At 36.3% G+C, this 17,774-nt stretch overlaps 1 protein-coding gene across 4 annotated transcripts in view; it reads left to right on the top strand.

Moving 5' to 3' along the window:
• SLC30A6 (solute carrier family 30 member 6) overlaps window positions 1-17,774 on the top strand; it is a 36,846-nt gene that overhangs the window by 6,062 nt on the left and 13,010 nt on the right. Inside the window, exons 2-10 of one of the 4 annotated variants that reach the window (XM_090281116.1) lie at window positions 2,576-2,698; window positions 3,602-3,686; window positions 4,562-4,604; window positions 5,985-6,050; window positions 11,891-11,971; window positions 12,452-12,487; window positions 13,202-13,296; window positions 16,562-16,610; window positions 16,930-17,049. In XM_090281116.1, the coding sequence (XP_090137242.1) occupies window positions 3,659-3,686; window positions 4,562-4,604; window positions 5,985-6,050; window positions 11,891-11,971; window positions 12,452-12,487; window positions 13,202-13,296; window positions 16,562-16,610; window positions 16,930-17,049 (518 nt within the window). In that variant the 5' untranslated portion in view covers window positions 2,576-2,698; window positions 3,602-3,658. The remainder of the gene's footprint in view (window positions 1-2,575; window positions 2,699-3,601; window positions 3,687-4,561; window positions 4,605-5,984; window positions 6,051-11,890; window positions 11,972-12,451; window positions 12,488-13,201; window positions 13,297-16,561; window positions 16,611-16,929; window positions 17,050-17,774) is intronic. The other 3 variants (XM_090281114.1, XM_090281115.1, XM_090281117.1) reach the window with 3 other exon arrangements.

Genomic DNA, 17,774 nt, shown 5'->3' on the forward strand with positions numbered 1-17,774 from the left:
TATCATACTGCCTGTCGTACTTCCCTGGAAAATCCTTACCCTCATTAAGTCCACTTTCTTTTCACTCTCTGCAACTGAAAGTAGCCTGAGAGAAATACAAAAACCATGCTGGACTGGTCTCACTTTTAAGTCATGTTCAAACCCTGACCAGTGTGGCTCAGTTGGCTGAGCAAAAGGTTGCTGGTTCGGTTCCTACTTGGGATACATGTCTGGGTTGCGGGTTTGGTCTCAGTGGTATGACAAGCAACTGATTGATGTTTTTCTCCCTCTCTTTCTCCCTCCCTTCCCCTCTCTCTAAAAATAAGTACATGTATTCTTTAAAAAAAAAAAAAAAGAAGAGGTTTATGATCAACTATGTTATTAGTGCTTCCCAAACTCTTATTTTTAATTTTATTCAGTTTCCCACTTTCCTAATGACTATTTCATACCATTTTCTTGCACTTCTATCTTCTAAACTTCCAAAAATTTGTTCATCCTCACTCTAACCTGTTGTCCTAGCTTTGTGTTTCACTAAGGGAAAAGAAGTAATTAGAATATAACTTCCACATCCTATCCTTAACACGCCTACCAACACTCGGCCTTCCCTCATTTCTATGAATGAACTATCTGGTCTGCTATATATGGCCAGTCTCTCCACTTGTTGGCCAGTCAAGGACAGACAATGTTCCTGTAATTGTTCCTTCTGTCTCTTGCATCATTGATCTTTTTGCACCGTTCTTCTCTTTCTTGCATCATAATTACATGCTGTATATTCTACTCAGCTACTGATTCATTATTTCTTTGCTTCCTTTTATACCAAAACTACTTAAAAGAATTGTCTTTACTCTCTCTGTTCACTTTCCCTTCTCTCTTTCTCTTAAACATGTACCAATCTGATTCTAGTCCCCATTAATCCACAGAAACTATTTTCACGAGGTAAGTATTAACCTCTGTTGCCAAAATCAATAGTCATTCCCATTTTCCATCTTAGTGGACCTTCAGCAGCGTTTGACAAAACTTGGTCACATCCTTCTTAGAGCACTTTATTCATTTGGACTCTGAAACACCGCTCTTGGTTTTCTTCCTACTTACTTGGCTGTTATCTTTTAGTCTTCTTTGTCACTTTCATCTTTATGCTCTCTTGAGTTTTGGAGTTCTGAGGGCTTAGAGCTCCAGCCTCTGTTTATGTTCATCACATCTAGGTGATACTTTCACTGCCTCATACTGATACCCCATATTTATATCAATCCCTAACCTCTCCACTACCTCTAGAGTCCTGTATATAATGACCTTCTGAACATTTCCACTTGGATATATAATAGGCACCTCAACTTTAATATGGTCACACTTGAATTCTGATTTTCTATCACTCCCTACTAAATGGCCACTCTGTTCTTCCAAATGGCCAGGCCAGAAAACCTGGAGTAATTCTTACCCCTCTCTTTTCCTCACACCTCACATCCATTTTTAAAGTAAATCTTGCTAGCTCTACCTTCAATATAATCCCCAGAATCTGACTCCTCTAATACCTTCATACACCTAAAAAGCCACTATCATTTCTCACATGCATTATTGTAATCACATTCTAAATGGTCTTATTTCCATCCTTGCCCCATGCAGTGTATTATATATAGAGAAGCCAAGTGATCTTTTAAAAATTGCAAGCTAATTCACTTTCCAGCTCATGTGGAATAAATTCCTCTTCTTTTCCTGGCATACAAGACACTACCTGAGGCAGCCTCAGACTCCCTCTCACCTGCCCCGACTGTCTGTCCTCAGCCAGGTACTATTCTATTTCAGGGCATTTGCGCTGCGGTTTCCATTTCCTCTCCCACACAGCCTCATGCTTACCACCTTTGCCTCTTTTAAGATTTCTGGTCACCAGTGGGGAGGGGAGAAGGGGGAAAGAAGGAGAAGGTTCTAGTCAAGGAACTAGAATAAATGACCCATGGACATGGACAGCAGGGTGACGAGGCGGGGATGGACTGTGGGAGAGGGGGTGGGTGGGGTGGGGGGTGAGCAATGGGAGAAAAAGTGGGACAACTGTAATAGAAAAAAAAACAGTAAATAAATAAATTTTTTTTAAAAATGTAGAAATTGCCCTTGATGGGGGCAGGGGGTGGGGGGAGATTTCTGGTCACGTGAAGAGGTCTTTTCTGATCATCCTGTCTAGAATAGCAACTCTTCCATATTTCCCATTACTGTGTTCTTAACATACTTTATTTTTTTCTTCCTACCACTTACCACCACCTGACCTTATATATTTGCTTATTGTCTATCACCCCACCTGGATTGTAAGGTTCATGTTTTGTTTACCACTGCATGTCCAGTGCCTAGAAGAGTGTATTAAAACACAGATTATCTAATATTTGTTGATTTAGCAGTAGAACTGCAGAGAGTATGTTTTTCAAATTATAGGCTTAATCCTCCTTTTCTGACTATTCTTGAATCCCTGTCCTGACTAGACCCTCGTGTTCAGTTGTTTCATTTCTGTCCTCATTAGTATTAGAGTCCCTTGTGCCATTAACCTGTTGTATCAGCTCTCAGGTCTCTAATATCTGTCCCTGTCTCACCTTCTTCTCTGGTTCTGTTCTAGGTGTAGAGGAAGTTCCAGAATGATGTCTACCGTAAAGTCATGCCGCTAATTCTTGTTCTCCTCTTTGATGATTCAGTAGTATACTCACCATAACACCTTCTGCAGATTTTCTCTGGATTTAAGGTTCCAGTCCTACTTTCCCATGTCCCTTAATTTTAGAAAATGGCCTTGCTTCTTAGCTGGAGATTTATAGGCTGTTAGCTCTGTGCTACTTCCCTGTCACTTCCGTCTGCCTCACAATTTCTGTCCTTTCAGTCACTTTCTTATCCTTCTCATTTTTCTCAGAGGTATTGTTCTTCTTTTCTAAATCTATACCTTCCATCTGTATTCTAAAACCATCTTATCCCACACCACCTTTGACCGTTGCAGTTGTATCTGTTTAATTTGAACACCTTCAGATGACTGCCTTTTCGCGCCTTTCACCTCTACTTTCAAACAGTCATAGGTCTCCCTTATAGGGAGTGGAGTGGGACAGAAAAAAACACTTCACTTGATCTCTCCTTGCTTTATTTTTAGAACACCCTTGCTCCTTCCTCTAATTCCTAGCTATTTTCAAAGTGTGTCTCAGGTCCCCTCTCTTCTACAAACTTCTAATCCATGATAATCTTCCTCTCTTACGTGGTCCTCTTGCATATGACTTATTTGTTAAATAACCAAGTCTCACCTTTCTGGGGAGGGTGGCAGGTAACTCTAGATTCAGCAGTTGCTTTCGTTTTTGCCCCATTTGCTTTATCATTGTCTCTTATGTACATTTTTTATGGAGACAAAATGATATTTGAGTTTATGTGTTAGAATTTATTTTCTCTTGAGTAATGCCCTTTCTAGAACTATTCTTTTATATTTGTATATTATAATAACAACTTGTTTGATAATAATTTTGGTAAACTTAGAAAATGTGACACTGACTTTTTGAAGGAAGTTGTACTTATTCCTTCGAATATTAAAAGTATGAATTATAGCCGCTTAAATAGATTCAATGAAGTTTATCAATGCTATGCAGATAAGGATGATTTTTTTTTTCACCAGTCCTGGAAGATATTGCTCTTTGTTGCAATAAACTTAACATGTACTGGCTTCCTGCTTATGTGGTGCAGTTCCACTAACAGTATAGGTATGTCACCATTCTTATTTTTATTGTGCTAATTATTAGTTTCACTTTTATTATTCTGATTTTTAATAAAGGTACAGCTTCCTTTACCTAGAATATATTATTCTGAAATACAATTCAAAAGATTTAAATGAGAAAATCTATTTGTAAAGTGCCTTGAAAAGATAAAGTTTGGCTTAGGGATTAGGCATTTTTTTTGAATGAGCTGTTTTTATTTTAAACTTTATACCTAGTTGAAAAACTAAGATTCCTTTTTAATGTGATATATTAGTAATTTGGTTTATGCAGTTTATAAGTAGAATTTTGAGATTTATTATGTCTTGACCTCTTATATTTTTGTGTATCACTATTTTTTTAAAGATTTTTTTTTATTTTTTTAGAGAGAGATGGGGAGGGAGAAAGAGAGAGAAACATCTATCAGTTAGTTGCCCCTCTCTCATGAGCTGGCCCCCAACCCAGGCATGTGCCCTGACTGGGAATTGAACCGGCGACCATTTGGTGTGTGGGGTGACACCCAACCCACTGCACCACACCAGTCAGGACTATACCACTATTTTCATCCTGCTATTCAAAGAATCTATTTAAAATAGTATTCAGATGACAGAATGCAAAAAATATTGTCACAGGTGTTTTGAGCACACACTGCTTTATTTTTTCAATGGAGAAGTCAGGGTCTAAAGGAAGCTTTTGTACTAACCAACTTTGACTATATATATTAATAAAATTTACTGGATACTTGCCAACACATGTGGTTAATCAGTGGGTTTTGTTTTTTGTTTTTTGTTTTGTAATGGATAACCCTGGTATGAACAAGTTTGGTGATTTGCTATATTTCCTAACAGTAGGTTCAGTAACATTTTAATCAATCTGTTTTGCAGCTTTAACTGCCTATACTTACCTGACCATTTTTGATCTATTTAGGTAAGTCTTAAAAAATCTAATATTTTGAAGCTAACAAAGAATTTGTTATACTGAATTTTTGAAGCTTTCTTTGCTTAAAGGAAAGTAACCTGTGAAGTAAGTAAAATTACCAATATAGAACATATGTATATATAAACAAACAATAAGTTAACACATATACTAGAAGAAAATACTCTATTTACATAGCAACAGAAAAGATAATATCCAGGCATTAGGTCAAATGCTTCAAGTGTCTACCTGTGAGTGAGTCAGCTGTGTGTGGCCAGGGAGTAGGGTCACATAAGAACATACTGGTTTTGAGCCCTGGCTGGATAGCTCAGTTGGTTAGAGCATTGTCCCAATATAGCAAAGTTACGAGTTTGATTCTCAGTCAGGCCACATGCAAGTATCAATGAATGGCCCTGGCTGGGTAGTTCAGTTGGTTGGAGTTTTCAGAATTCCTAAGAAATATCCTCAGGTGAGGATTTAAAAAACAAAACAAAAAAACAACAATTTTTTTAAAAAGGATCACCAATGAATGCATAGATAAATAGAACAATAAATCAATCTTTCTCTCCCTTCCTCTGTCTAAAATAAATTTTTAAAATAAAAATATTTAAAAACAACATACCAGTTCCCACTGTAACTACTGATGGGGAAACAAATGAGGGGCACTAGTAGCTAAGAAGTGAGTAATTGTGAGCTAGGGAGGCAACCTGTTGCCTTCTTGCTTCATGGGGTTTTTCATACTTCCATATAAGTGTTGCAAAATACCTTGATATCTTCAAGATCTGTGCCATATGAGTATGTCATAAGGATGTCTTCACATTAATCACATAACTAAATTACTTGATTGGTCTCAAACCATCTGAATTGAATTACCTGAATTTCACACATAGTAAGTGGTTTTAGAGTGAATTTCCACTATACTTAGAAAATGAACATCATTTTTTCTCATCCATAATGTTGCCAAGGTGTTATTAGTATGTAGCTTAATGTTTATCAAAGATTCGATAAAGTTTATGAAAGTTAAAATTTATTGTATATGCCTAGAATGAAGTGTATTAAATTATTATTACTGTGTCATTTTTTGCATGCTCAGTTACGGAAACCACCTAGGGTAGATAACGTATTGAGCAGAGAAAGTATGGATTTAGGTTCTGTTTAACCAATTTGCTGATGGATCATAACTTTTTCAGTTTCTCCACATGTTAAAACTGTCATGTATTAGGATGCTCATTGTAAATAAGATTATAAATTATTACATAAGTTATTGTTAATTTATTCTGAATAAATACAGATAACTTTCAACATCTTAGGAATTCTGAAAACTTAATTTCTTTCTACATGTTCTCGTCTAGCTATAAATCTAATGCTGAATTTATTTTCCTTTTTACTTAGTTTAATGACGTGTTTAATAAGTTACTGGGTAATGATGAGGAAACCTAGCCCTGTCTATTCATTTGGGTAAGTTCAAATTATTCATTTTTTGCTAACTTATTGCTATTTAACTAGTAATTATATTAGGCAATAAAGAGCTGTCAAGAGTAGTTCTAGAAAACAAATGCTAACTGCTTAGTGGAATAATCAGATAGCGAAAGTAGATAGAAAAGGAACTTCCAAGTGGATTTAAGTAAGAAACATGAATATTTAAATTTGTCATATTAAAATAAAATGTTCACATTCTATTATTTTCTCTTTTATAAACAAATATTAACAAACATTTCAAATTAAATTATCTTGTATTTTGCAAATCTCTCATTTTAGTTTTAGAAAGTACAGAGAATTTTCATGTAAGTGTATCTTTTAGATATTAAAGTAAATTAATATATTTTAACATTAAGCAGTGGTAGAGATGGATTTTTATCTTTAAGACTAGATTTTTTTTTAAAGATTTTATTTATTTATTTTTACACAGAGGGGAAGGGAGGAAGAAAGAGAGCGAAACATCACTGTGTGGTTGTCTCTTGCACACCCCCAACTAGGGACCCAGCCCACAACCCAAGCATGTGCCCTGACTGGGAGTCAAACCAGCGACACTTTGGTTCACAGGCCAGTGCTCAGTCCACTGAGCCACACCAGATAGGGCCTTAAGGCTAGTTTTTTTAAAGCAATGGACTAACAAAGATTTTGAGATTTCTGTTTCTACAGTTTTAGAAAATACTGAAAGTTGGAAGATAGTCTTTTGTATTATAGGTTTTTAAAGATATATATTAGAAAATATGAGTTCCTTTTAACTTCAAGGAAACAACTTGAAAGAAGAATTTTACATTGGTAAAGAAACTCAAGGACCGAAGGACCAAACTTAACCCTTCTTCTTCACCATACCATTCATTGGGATTATGTTTTCTTGAACAAAATTAGGGGGGGGGGGGCATTGTTGTTTGTTTTTGGATTTTTTTCTTTTTTTACTTAAACTGTGGGGCAAGGTAAAGATAAGATATTAATGCAAAATGAAGATATGTGTCATTGAAATTTGATAGGGTTGGACTATTACTATCAACAATTGTCAGGTATAGATATATCTGTATATAGAAATCTATGACTCTGAGTCAAGGCTTTTGGTTGTTAAGTAACAGAAATCCAACTCAAAACTAGTTTGAGGGAAAAACGAGGACTTTGGTAGTTTGGTAACCAAACCATGGGAAGACTGAGTTAACTGGAATAGGGTTGAACCCTCAGGACATTAGCTTTCCCTGATTTCTCAGGCCTGCTTTTCTTTGCATTTGGTATTCAGTTTCTCAGACCACTTTCTTCCACTCTTCTGACCTTAACACATACTTTTTACCTTAATCCTAGACAGGAAAAGACTCTTCCTCAGCTCAAGTTCAGAAAAGCATGAGAAAGAACAGTTGATTGGTCCAGGGTGAAGCAGATGTTAGTCTTTAAATCAGTTAATGTGGCGAGGAGGCAAGGTCAAGTAAGGACGTGGCAGCTTCCATTTTGGCCCTCTTGCTTAGAGTGAATGGGAAAGGAGGGAGCATTTAAACAAAAAAATTAAGCATTCAAATATAATTGTAATCAGTGACATAGCTTGAAATATCTATATTTAGTGTTTCCAAAATCTAGTTCTGAAATACATTCTCATTTCAGACTACCTTCTTGACAGCTTCACAGAGATGTCTACTTGGCCTCTTAGGCTTCGGCTAGAATTCTTGTTTTCTACCCCCAAATCCTGTTTCTCTGCAGTTTTTTCATTTTAGGAAATACACCAACATTCAGGTGCTCAAGCAGAAAATTCTAGGCATTACCCTTGATTATTCTCTCACTACCCACTTCTGCCCATCAGCTGGTTATGTCAAGGTAACCTATAAACACATCGAGAATCTGCTCCACCCCCATTTCTATCTGCACTAGTACCATCCTAACCAGGCTTCCTTCATTTCTTGCCTTAACCAATGGCAATCATCCTAACTGGTCCCCATGCTTCTGCTCTTGCCCCTCTATAGTCCATTTCTCCATAAATTAGACAGTGTTTTCTTTTCTAAAACTAAATCATGCTGTCACTCTCCTCAGAACCATCCAGTTGTTTCCCATCATACTTAGAATAAAACCCTTACTCCTCTCCCTAATTTACAAAGTTCTTAAATGAGCTGGACCCTGCCTACTTAATCACTCCCATGCCCTCCATAATGCACTGTCTTTCTTCCTGTAATTCGAACACGACTAACTCATTCCTGGGTTAAGGCGTTTCTATAAGCTCTTCTCTCTGCTTCAAATGCTCTTCACCTCATCTTTGCAAGATGAGCTTTGTCTTGTTATTCCAATCTTAAGATCACTAAATGCTAATGTAATTAAGTGACTAGGCCCAATCTAAAATAGATTCTAAAATAGATAACCTAGTTAGCTTCTTTTTTTTTCTTTAAGTATATTTTATTGATTGTGTTGTTACAGTAGCACCAATTTTTTTCCCTTTGCTCCCCTCTTTCCAATAGCCCCCTTCCCTCCAGCAATCCCACCCCCCTTAGTTCATGTCCATGGGTCATGCATATAAGTTCTTTGGCTTCACCCTTTCCTATATTATTCTTAACATTCCCCTGTCTATTTTGTACCTACCGATTATGCTTCTTAGTCCCTGACCATTTCCCCATTTCTCCCCTTCCCCCCTCCCAGCTGATAACCCTCCAAATGATCCCCATACCTATGATTCTATTCCTATTCTGGTTTGCTTAGTTGGATTTTGTTTTTATGTTTTAGATTCAGTTGTTGATAGTTGTGAGTTTGTTGTCATTTTCGTGTTCATAGTTTTGATCTTCTTTTTCTTAAGTCCCTTTGATATTTCATATAATAATGGCTTGGTGATGATGGACTCCTTCAGCTTCACCTTTTCTGGGAAGCACTTCATCTGCCCTTCCATTCCAAGTGATAGCCTTGCTGAATAGAGTAATCTTAGCTGTAGGTTGCTTTTCATCACATTGAATACTGCTAGCCAGTCCCTTCCTGCCTGCAAAGTGTCCTCTGAGAAATCATCTGATAGTCCTATAGGCACCCCCCTGTAGGCAACTCTCCACCTCTCTCTTGCTGCCCCTAGGACTCTCTCTTTATCTTTCACCTTTGGCATCTCAACCATGGTGCATCCTGGTGTGGTCCCCTTTGGGTCCAGCTCGCCCAGGTTCCTCCCTAGTTAGCTTCTTTTTTTTTTAAACTATTTATTTATTTGTTTCTTTTTATTTTATTTTATTTTATTAGAGAGAGGGGAAAGGAGAAAGAGAGGGAGAGAAACATCACTGTGTGGTTGCCTCTCACTCGTGCCCCCGACTGGGGACCTGACGTGCAACCTAATCACGTGCCCTAACTGGGAATTGAACCAGCAACACTTGGCTTGCAGGCCGACGCTCAATCCACTGAGCTACAGCAGCCAGGGCCCTAGTTAGCTTCTTGTTACATCAGACTACTATAATTTTCTCTGTAGAACTTACCAGAACTTATAATTCCATCTCTCCCTTTAAAATATAAATTTCATGGTGTCAGGAACCACATCTTATTCTGTATTATATGTTTGTGCAGTTAGATGAATTTTAACAAATAAATATACTTGTATAACTTCTCTCTTGATCATGATATTAAAACATAGCAAGTCCCGCAAAAGCCTCCTTTCATGTCAAGTCAGTGTCAGACTCTGACAAAAGTAACTTGTAGTCTGACTTCTATCATTGCAGATTAGTGTTGCCTACTTTTCAAGTCATATAAATGGGATTATAGTATATACTCTCATATAGCTGTCTATTCTTATTCATTGCTCTAATAGTCCATTATAGGAATATACTTCAATTTGCTCTTATGTTTAGCTATTGGAAGGAAGTTAGGTGATTATCAGCCTTTAGCTATTATAAATATACATATAAACATTTTTATACATGTCTTCTAGTTTACGTGTGTTCTCAGTTATGTCAAACATATATCTTTGAGTTAAGTTACACAGTCATAGATCCTGCCATTTGTTTATCATTATAAGATAATATCAAACAGTTTTCCAGAGTGATTTTATCAGTTTACACTCCCACTGGCAGTGTATGAGGGTTCAAGTTGCATCCTGTTCTTACCAACAGTTGGTATTATCTTTTTTTCCTTCACTCTTTCATGTCTATTAACCATTCAGATGACATTTTTTTGTGAAATGTTTGTTAAAGTATTTTTCTCATTTTTAACTTGCGCTACCTGTTTTTTTTCTTATTGCTCTATAAGAGTTCTTTATGTATCTTCTCTCACTCCCATTTGCCTTTCATTTTCTTCATGATATCTTCTGATGAATGAAAGGTTTTAACTTCAGTGATGAATTCAATTTAACAGTCTTTTCCTTTATGATTAGTACTTTTTATATGCTTGTCAAGAAATCTTGGTCAGCTCCAAAGTCATAAAGATATTCTGCTTTGTTACTAGCTAGAAGTCTTATTGTTTGACCTTTCACATTTAGGCCTAGAGTCAAATTGGAATTGATTTTTGTTCATGAGTGAGGTAGATGTCAAGGCACATTTGTTTCTATATAGCTAGCTATTCAATTGACACATCGCTTAATGAAAAAAATCATCCTTTTCCTACTGTTTTATATGCTACTTTTTCCATAAATCAGATGGTTATGTGTGTGTGGGTCTGTTCTGGATTCCCTTTTCTTTTCAATTTGGTATATTTGTCTGTCTTGCATTAGTACAGACATACCTAGCTTTATTGCGCTTCACAGATGCTGCAGGTGTTTGTTTGTTTGTTTGTTTATACAAATTGAAGGCAAGACCCTCCACCAGCAAAAAGATTACGACCTCTTTATTGCTATACTCACTTTATTGCAGTGGTCTGGAACAGATCCTGTAATATTTCTGAGGTATGCCTGTACTATGTTAAGTTCCATAGTTTGGGAATGAATTGTGATATCTGGTAGCCTGAATCTTCTACCTTTGTTCTTCAGATTGTCTTTGATTTTTTTTCATCTTGCATTTACATCTGCACTATAATACCTACTTATAAATCTCCACAAGTTACATTCCTGCATTTACATAGTTTTTCATACTTTTTTATAACCTACTTTTATCACTTACATCTTTTCAAGTCAGTTAACACATTCTGTTATATTTGATGCATAATGTTCTATTGTTGATTTTAACTTTCCCTTTATAAACAGCAGTGTAATAAATATAATTATATTATCTTTTCTGAGAAGAATTATTTTTTTGAGAAATTTTAAGCACTTATACTTACCACAAAGTATTGAGTGCCATTAAACTATGTGTTGTGGGAGAAACCAAAATAAATAGACAGAAGCCCTGATCTCCGGTTGATAGTTTAGAGATATGAGAATGCTCATAATTAACTGCAATTATGTATAAGCATAATAAGTGGTTAAAATCATGAAGTCTGGAGCCAGAGTGCATGAGTTAAAAAATCTGACTCCTCCAATTGCTAGATACCTGACTCTGAACAGTTACTTTTTTCTTTGTGTTTCAAGTTTCTTATCTCTTTTATTTTTAAGTGGATAAAGTAACCCTCATAAGGGTTTGGGAGGGTTAGGTGAGGTAATATGTTAAACACTTCGGCCAGCATCTAACACAAGATGAGTCAATGAAGCATTAGATGGTTATTTCTAGAAAAAGAAGTGCCAAAGGTGGGTCCCTGGGAATATATGTTGCACAAATAGACACTCTTTTTCATCTGTGATGTTCATTCTAAAAGCTCTGTATTCTATTCTAACAGTGTTTGGCTTATAGTAAGCACATGTGTATATTGATTGAGTGAATAAATGAATGTAAATGTGTTCTAGAAGTACTGGTTTGTGAATTGAAAGAATTAAGTTGATCTAATGAACTTTCTGATTTCAGATTTGAAAGATTAGAAGTCCTGGCTGTATTTGCCTCTACAGTCTTGGCACAGTTGGGAGCTCTCTTTATATTAAAAGAAAGGTACATTTGTATATGATGTTACTGTCACTCTAAATTCTACCTGTGCCATATTTGGGAACATACAGAATGCAGTGTGAGAATTCGGTTGTAGGGTATACAAATTAAGATGAACATTGCTGGAATTTTGATAGTACAATTTCTTCATATTTCAGACTTTCCTCCCTTTTTTTTCACCCTCTTTTATTGCCTTCTTTGAAGCTCCTAAATCCAGTTATAGGTAGGTGTGAGTGAAAGAAAGGGATTTAGTGAGGTATGTTATAATTCTCAGAACTACAAACCTATTGAAATAGGTTTGGTAGAGAAAGATTAACATTACATATTGAGGGTAGTTTGTGAGTCTCATTGTCTCATCACTGCTGATAACCAACAATTGGTTATAGTAAAGATTTTGTGAATTTTTTGAGTTAACTATATGTGTAATAAAGCTTTTTAATTTTATAACTTATAGGACTTATTTAATACATTGTTTCTTTATTTTAGTGCAGAACGCTTTTTGGAGCAGCCCGAGATACACACGTAAGATTTTGCTTTTGACATAACATATAATTTACTATTAGGTTTAGTTCCCAGACTTATCGAGTGTATTATTAAATAACTATTACTTTTGCCAATATTAGAGTTCAGAGTGTGGTAGTATACATTTCATTGATATTTCACAAACAGAATCTCCAAATCCCAAGAGTGCTTCTCCTCAGCCCTACTGTAGATGAAGGCCTCTCTGCCCTGGCTTCAGGCCCCTCATTGTTTCTAGGCCCAGGTCAGCACACTAAGCCAGCCCCATCTGCTCTTCTGTAATTTAAAATTTGATTCCCAAAATCTTTTAGTAGCACCTGCAGAAAAGATGGGATTGTTATTATCTTTCACATACCTGCCAACTATATGGTCTTCACCTATCTTGGTCAGTTTAGCTCAGAACTTTCTGACCTTTCCAGTGTACTATAAACCAAGTACCATTAGCATTTATACGAATTTATAACAGCAGTTACCTGTAGGAAGGTAATGTTAATGCTAAGAGCCTTGTTTTGTCCTGTGTAAGGTGGAGCAACAGTAGACAGGACATGGGTTATACGTTTAGAAATCAAGTTCAGATTCTGGCTCTGCTGATACCAAACCATAGAAGCAGAGCACTCTGCCTTTCCATCTCTTTCTTAGTCTCCTTACATGCTGAAGGTACATGTTAATATTACCACGAAAACAATTCTGGTGACTGTTATTGTTGTTCTTTTGTAGGGGAAGATTATTAGTTGGTACTTTTGTGGCTCTTTCTTTCAACCTGTTCACGATGCTTTCTATTCGGAATAAACCTTTTGCTTATGTCTCTGAAGGTATGTTATTTTGTCATTAATAAAAAATTTAATTAATCTCTCATAAAAACAAGTCTTTTGTTTATAAAACAAAATCTAATTCGTTCAAGCTTTATTACTTAAAAACAGGTAGGACTGGCATATATTAAATTAGATCAGATTAAATATTACATTTACCAAATAACATGGAGGGGATTTCAGATGTATAAGCTGCCTTCAAAAAGCATTGCATTTTAGAAGCATCAGGATGCTTAGAATAGTTGATGTGTTCATTGAAGATAATTGAATTCTGTTAATTAAATAAGTTCCCAGGTACTTCTGTTTGGCTGTGTTGGATGAGCATATATTTGAAAGTAGCAACACTTTATTCTTTTGAAATATTCTTTTATTTTCAAGTCTTTAAAAATACAGACTGATTTTTTTACGTCAGATGTCTTCATGATTGATGAAGAAGTGAGGTAGAAACAAAAGTGGGCTGTGTACACAACTACATCTTGAAGCAGATAGTCTAGGGACTCTTTAGGTCTCACTGACTTAAACACCAAGAGAAGACAACTTCCTGAGATGCCCATTCAAGCTTAAACAACTTCATGAGTGTCATGAAATATGAGTTATATTTGTATGAGTGAGAGTTAAGAATTTACTGCATGAACTCGAAAATTTAAATAATGATACTGTTATGACCAGAGTTATTTTGGAAAACTTTATAAGTTATTAAAATAGTATAATAACTCCAAAAATTTTAAAAAGCTATAGAGATTTAGAAACTGTCTCTCTGTAAAGATCAGAAAGATACAAGAAGAAAAAAAATACTGATAATATCATGACCCAGAATTAATATCTGTTAACGTTTTTTCTATTTTACCCTTTTATTTTTTATGCACATGTGCATATCTTTGCATACTTGTAGTTATATGGATTTACAATTTTATGTATTTTTTTCCCCCCATTAACAGTAGCTGGAGTATTGTCTCATTAAATCCTTTTTGAAAAAATGCTTTCCTGCTTTTTGGGATATTGATTTAATCTGTTTAAGAAACAAGACACAGAAAGAACCTTTGACCCTACACCTTACCTGCCCTAAAGATTCAGAGGGAGAAACCTGCTTCCAGAAGGAGAATTTAGAATGTCACTTTAGCCTAATTTGAATTAAATATGGTAAATAGGAGAGACTCGGGCCTGGATTTGTTAGCTAGATACCCACTGTGTCCCACTGTTTCTAAGGATTTGCCGACCAAGTATGTTTGCCTCTTCCCAGCTACCTGTAAAGTGCCCATTCTCACTTCTGAAATGTAACACCTGTTCTCCCCTTTCTCCTTTGTCCAAAATGTTTTATATACGCAGTGTTGCCTCACTGTGTTTAGAATTTTCATGGATTTATCACATCTGTGTGAGTTCCCCATACACTTATATTAAACTTTAAGGGAAAAGAGAAAAAAAAAGTGCTTTTATAATATTTTATCATATGAATATTTTTAACCATTATTCTTATACATTTCCAACTTTTGCAAATAATGCTCTAATCAACTTCTTTGTATTAAATTTCTTGTATGGGTATATGATTCTTCTTTAGGATAAATTCCCAGAGAAGAAATTATAACTGGATTAAAAATACACTACTTTTAAAGGCTTTGATATATATTTCAAAATTTATTTCCAGAAAGGTTATTTAGTTTGTATTTTCACTAGTTGGAAATGAAAACTCCCAGAAACATCAAGATTTGTGACATTAGCTGAAATTTGAGTGGAGAAGAGAATCTGCCAGGCATTGGGCTAAATGCTGTACATAGAATAACCCATTTAATTCTCCCTATAACCATATGAAGTAAAGGATTATATTATCCCCATTTTACAGTGAGGCACTGTGATGTTAAGTCACTTGCTCCAGGCACACATCAAGTTAAGGGGAGAGATGGAATTTGAAGCCAGGTGTTCTGGCATCTGAGACTGCTCTTAACCTTTCTACTATAGTGCCTTTTGTATAAAGCTTGTCGATTTTTTTTTTAAATCAAAATACACACAAAAAAATGAATATGGCCAGCACTCTGGGATAATATGCAAGAGGACACTTGAGCCTGAACGCTACTTGTACAGGGGCACTGTAGACAGGCCCCCACCTGGCCTTTCTGAGAGCTGAGGGAATTGATAATTGGTATACCTATAAACCATTCTCAGCACACTGGTTAGGAAACTCTGCTTTACAGTATAAAGAGCCTTTAAAACTTCAAATGAATAGTAATGATATATAAGTTCACTAATTCTGTTATCAGCGAAACCCTGGTTCTTCTCACCCATAAGATAAAGAATTACAGATCAGTGGGCCTATTAGCATGCACAAAAATTTATTAGTGAATAGGAGAGCAAAAGAAAGGGTGGCCAAAGGCCAAGGTGGCAAACTCGCCCTAGGGTGGCCAGAGACCCTGTGGTCAGAAGGCCAAGAGCCCCGAGAGTGAGTCCTTTGTTCTGAGGACTTATATAGTTGGCGGGATGGGGATGAAGAAGTTATATTTTGATTGATGGATAAAGGTGAAGCCAGCTTTTTCCAGGGGACGGGGCATGACTACCCAAACTTAGGTATGTGTGGGGGTCTGTTAACCCGAGTCCTTACCTTGTAAACCACAGAAGTGAAGAGAGGCAGTAAATTAAAGTTGGGGTAGTTACCCAAAGCTATTTATGAGCTCTTTCAGTAAGCATTAGGGACTCCCTGTAAAAAGTGTGACCAGAGGTAGGCAATTAACCAAAGTTGTTGTATGAGTCTCTTTCCTTTGGGCACTGTGGACCCTCTCCTGCCTTTCTGGACTTGGGAAGAAAGCACAGTTTCAAAGGCTTTTCTTTCAAGATAGTGGAAAGGATATAGAATTTCAAGGCCTTTCCGCCTCCCATGCTAACATAGGGTTTCTTGTGATGTTGGAACACCTGGCAATATTAGCAGGCCAGGCCCAGGACTGCTGAGTTAGCGGGTGAGACATGTCTCCCTCTGCTTCTAGCCTCCTCCGTTAAGTTCTTTAGTTAGAGTGCAGTGGTGAGGCGCTGCCTTTGTTTCCCCTCTGGTACTCACTCAACTGTAATAATTCCTTCAAGTCAACTATATAGAGTTGTTGAAACTATTTTTGGTTTACTATCTTAGAGGCACAAAAAAAGGAAAAAGTTACATAATTGAGGAGTAATATCCTTTTGTAATGTTATGTGAATTATTGCCAAACTTATTTTCAAAGCTAAAGAAATCATATTTCTGGTAGTGATTTATTCTTCTAAATAGATAATTTTAAGTATTTTCTTCTTAAAGCTGCTAGTACGAGTTGGCTTCAAGAGCATGTTGCGGATCTTAGTCGAAGGTAAGATGTTACGGGATTTCACAATTTACATGGTTTTAAAGAAATGCACCAGAAATGCATGTGTCATGGGAACTTAAAAGATCTATTGCTGCGGTTAATAATGAATCTCACAAATCAGATTCTTATTCTTCCTTTACTTTTTCTTTTTAATTCATGATACAAAAAAGATCTTTGTGAGTGAGACAGCTTTGTTGCCAAATCCTCTTTGCTTTCTTTAAAAGACATATGATATTAAAACACAAATCATCTTTTACAAGATTTTCATCAGTATCACATGAGTTCTGCTGATGAATACTCTTTTTGTTTGTTTTACTCATAGCGTGTGTGGAATTATTCCAGGACTGAGCAGTATCTTCCTTCCCCGAATGAATCCATTTGTCTTGATTGATCTTGCTGGAGCATTTGCTCTTTGTATTACATATATGCTAATTGAAATTAAGTAAGTATTTTTATTTCTGTCAAGTGTGTTTCCATTCCTGGAGCCTCACTGTTAAGGGCATCAATGGGAAGTATGGGGTTCATCTTATAGCATGTTTGCTTAAGACCTATGTTGCTTTGGTTCATGTCTTATGCTCAAGTGTCTTCATCTGAAAAAAGAAAGGGGATTGTAGTCAATAAGTATTTTTCACTACAGTCTATAATGACAAATTAATCCCCTTCTGCTGGCCCGATGAGTGGAGCAGAAGAAGACGGTAAAAGAGAAGCAACAGCTTGCTATTTTTGAGAGAGGGAAGAGAAGAGGAGTTAGGTGTGAAGCGATTTTTTTTAAAAAGCGAGCTTTTTAGGAAATAGATTTTTCAGCTGCTCTAAGCTTAATATTTTATGACATATATTTCTTTGACTGCCTACCCTTTCAAAATTAGTGTTAATTGTAATCTCCTTAATTATTCCTTTTATTTTTTAAGATTTTATTTTTTTATATTTAGAGAGAGAGGGGAAGGGAGGGAGAAAGAGAGAGAGAAACATCAATGTGTGGTTGCCTCTCATGCACCTGCAACTGAAAACCTGGCCCACAACCCAGGCATGTACCTTGACTGGGAATCGAACCAGCGACCCTTTGGTTCACAGGCCGGCACTCAGTCCACTGAGCCACACCAGCCAGGTCTTAATTATTCTTTTTACTGTTTTGTATACTCCCCCGGGAGCTCACATACAGTTATTTAC

Source organism: Furipterus horrens, unplaced genomic scaffold, assembly GCF_987537825.1.
Source record: "Furipterus horrens unplaced genomic scaffold, mFurHor1.1.pri manual_scaffold_6, whole genome shotgun sequence".
Taxonomy (NCBI): domain Eukaryota; kingdom Metazoa; phylum Chordata; class Mammalia; order Chiroptera; family Furipteridae; genus Furipterus; species Furipterus horrens.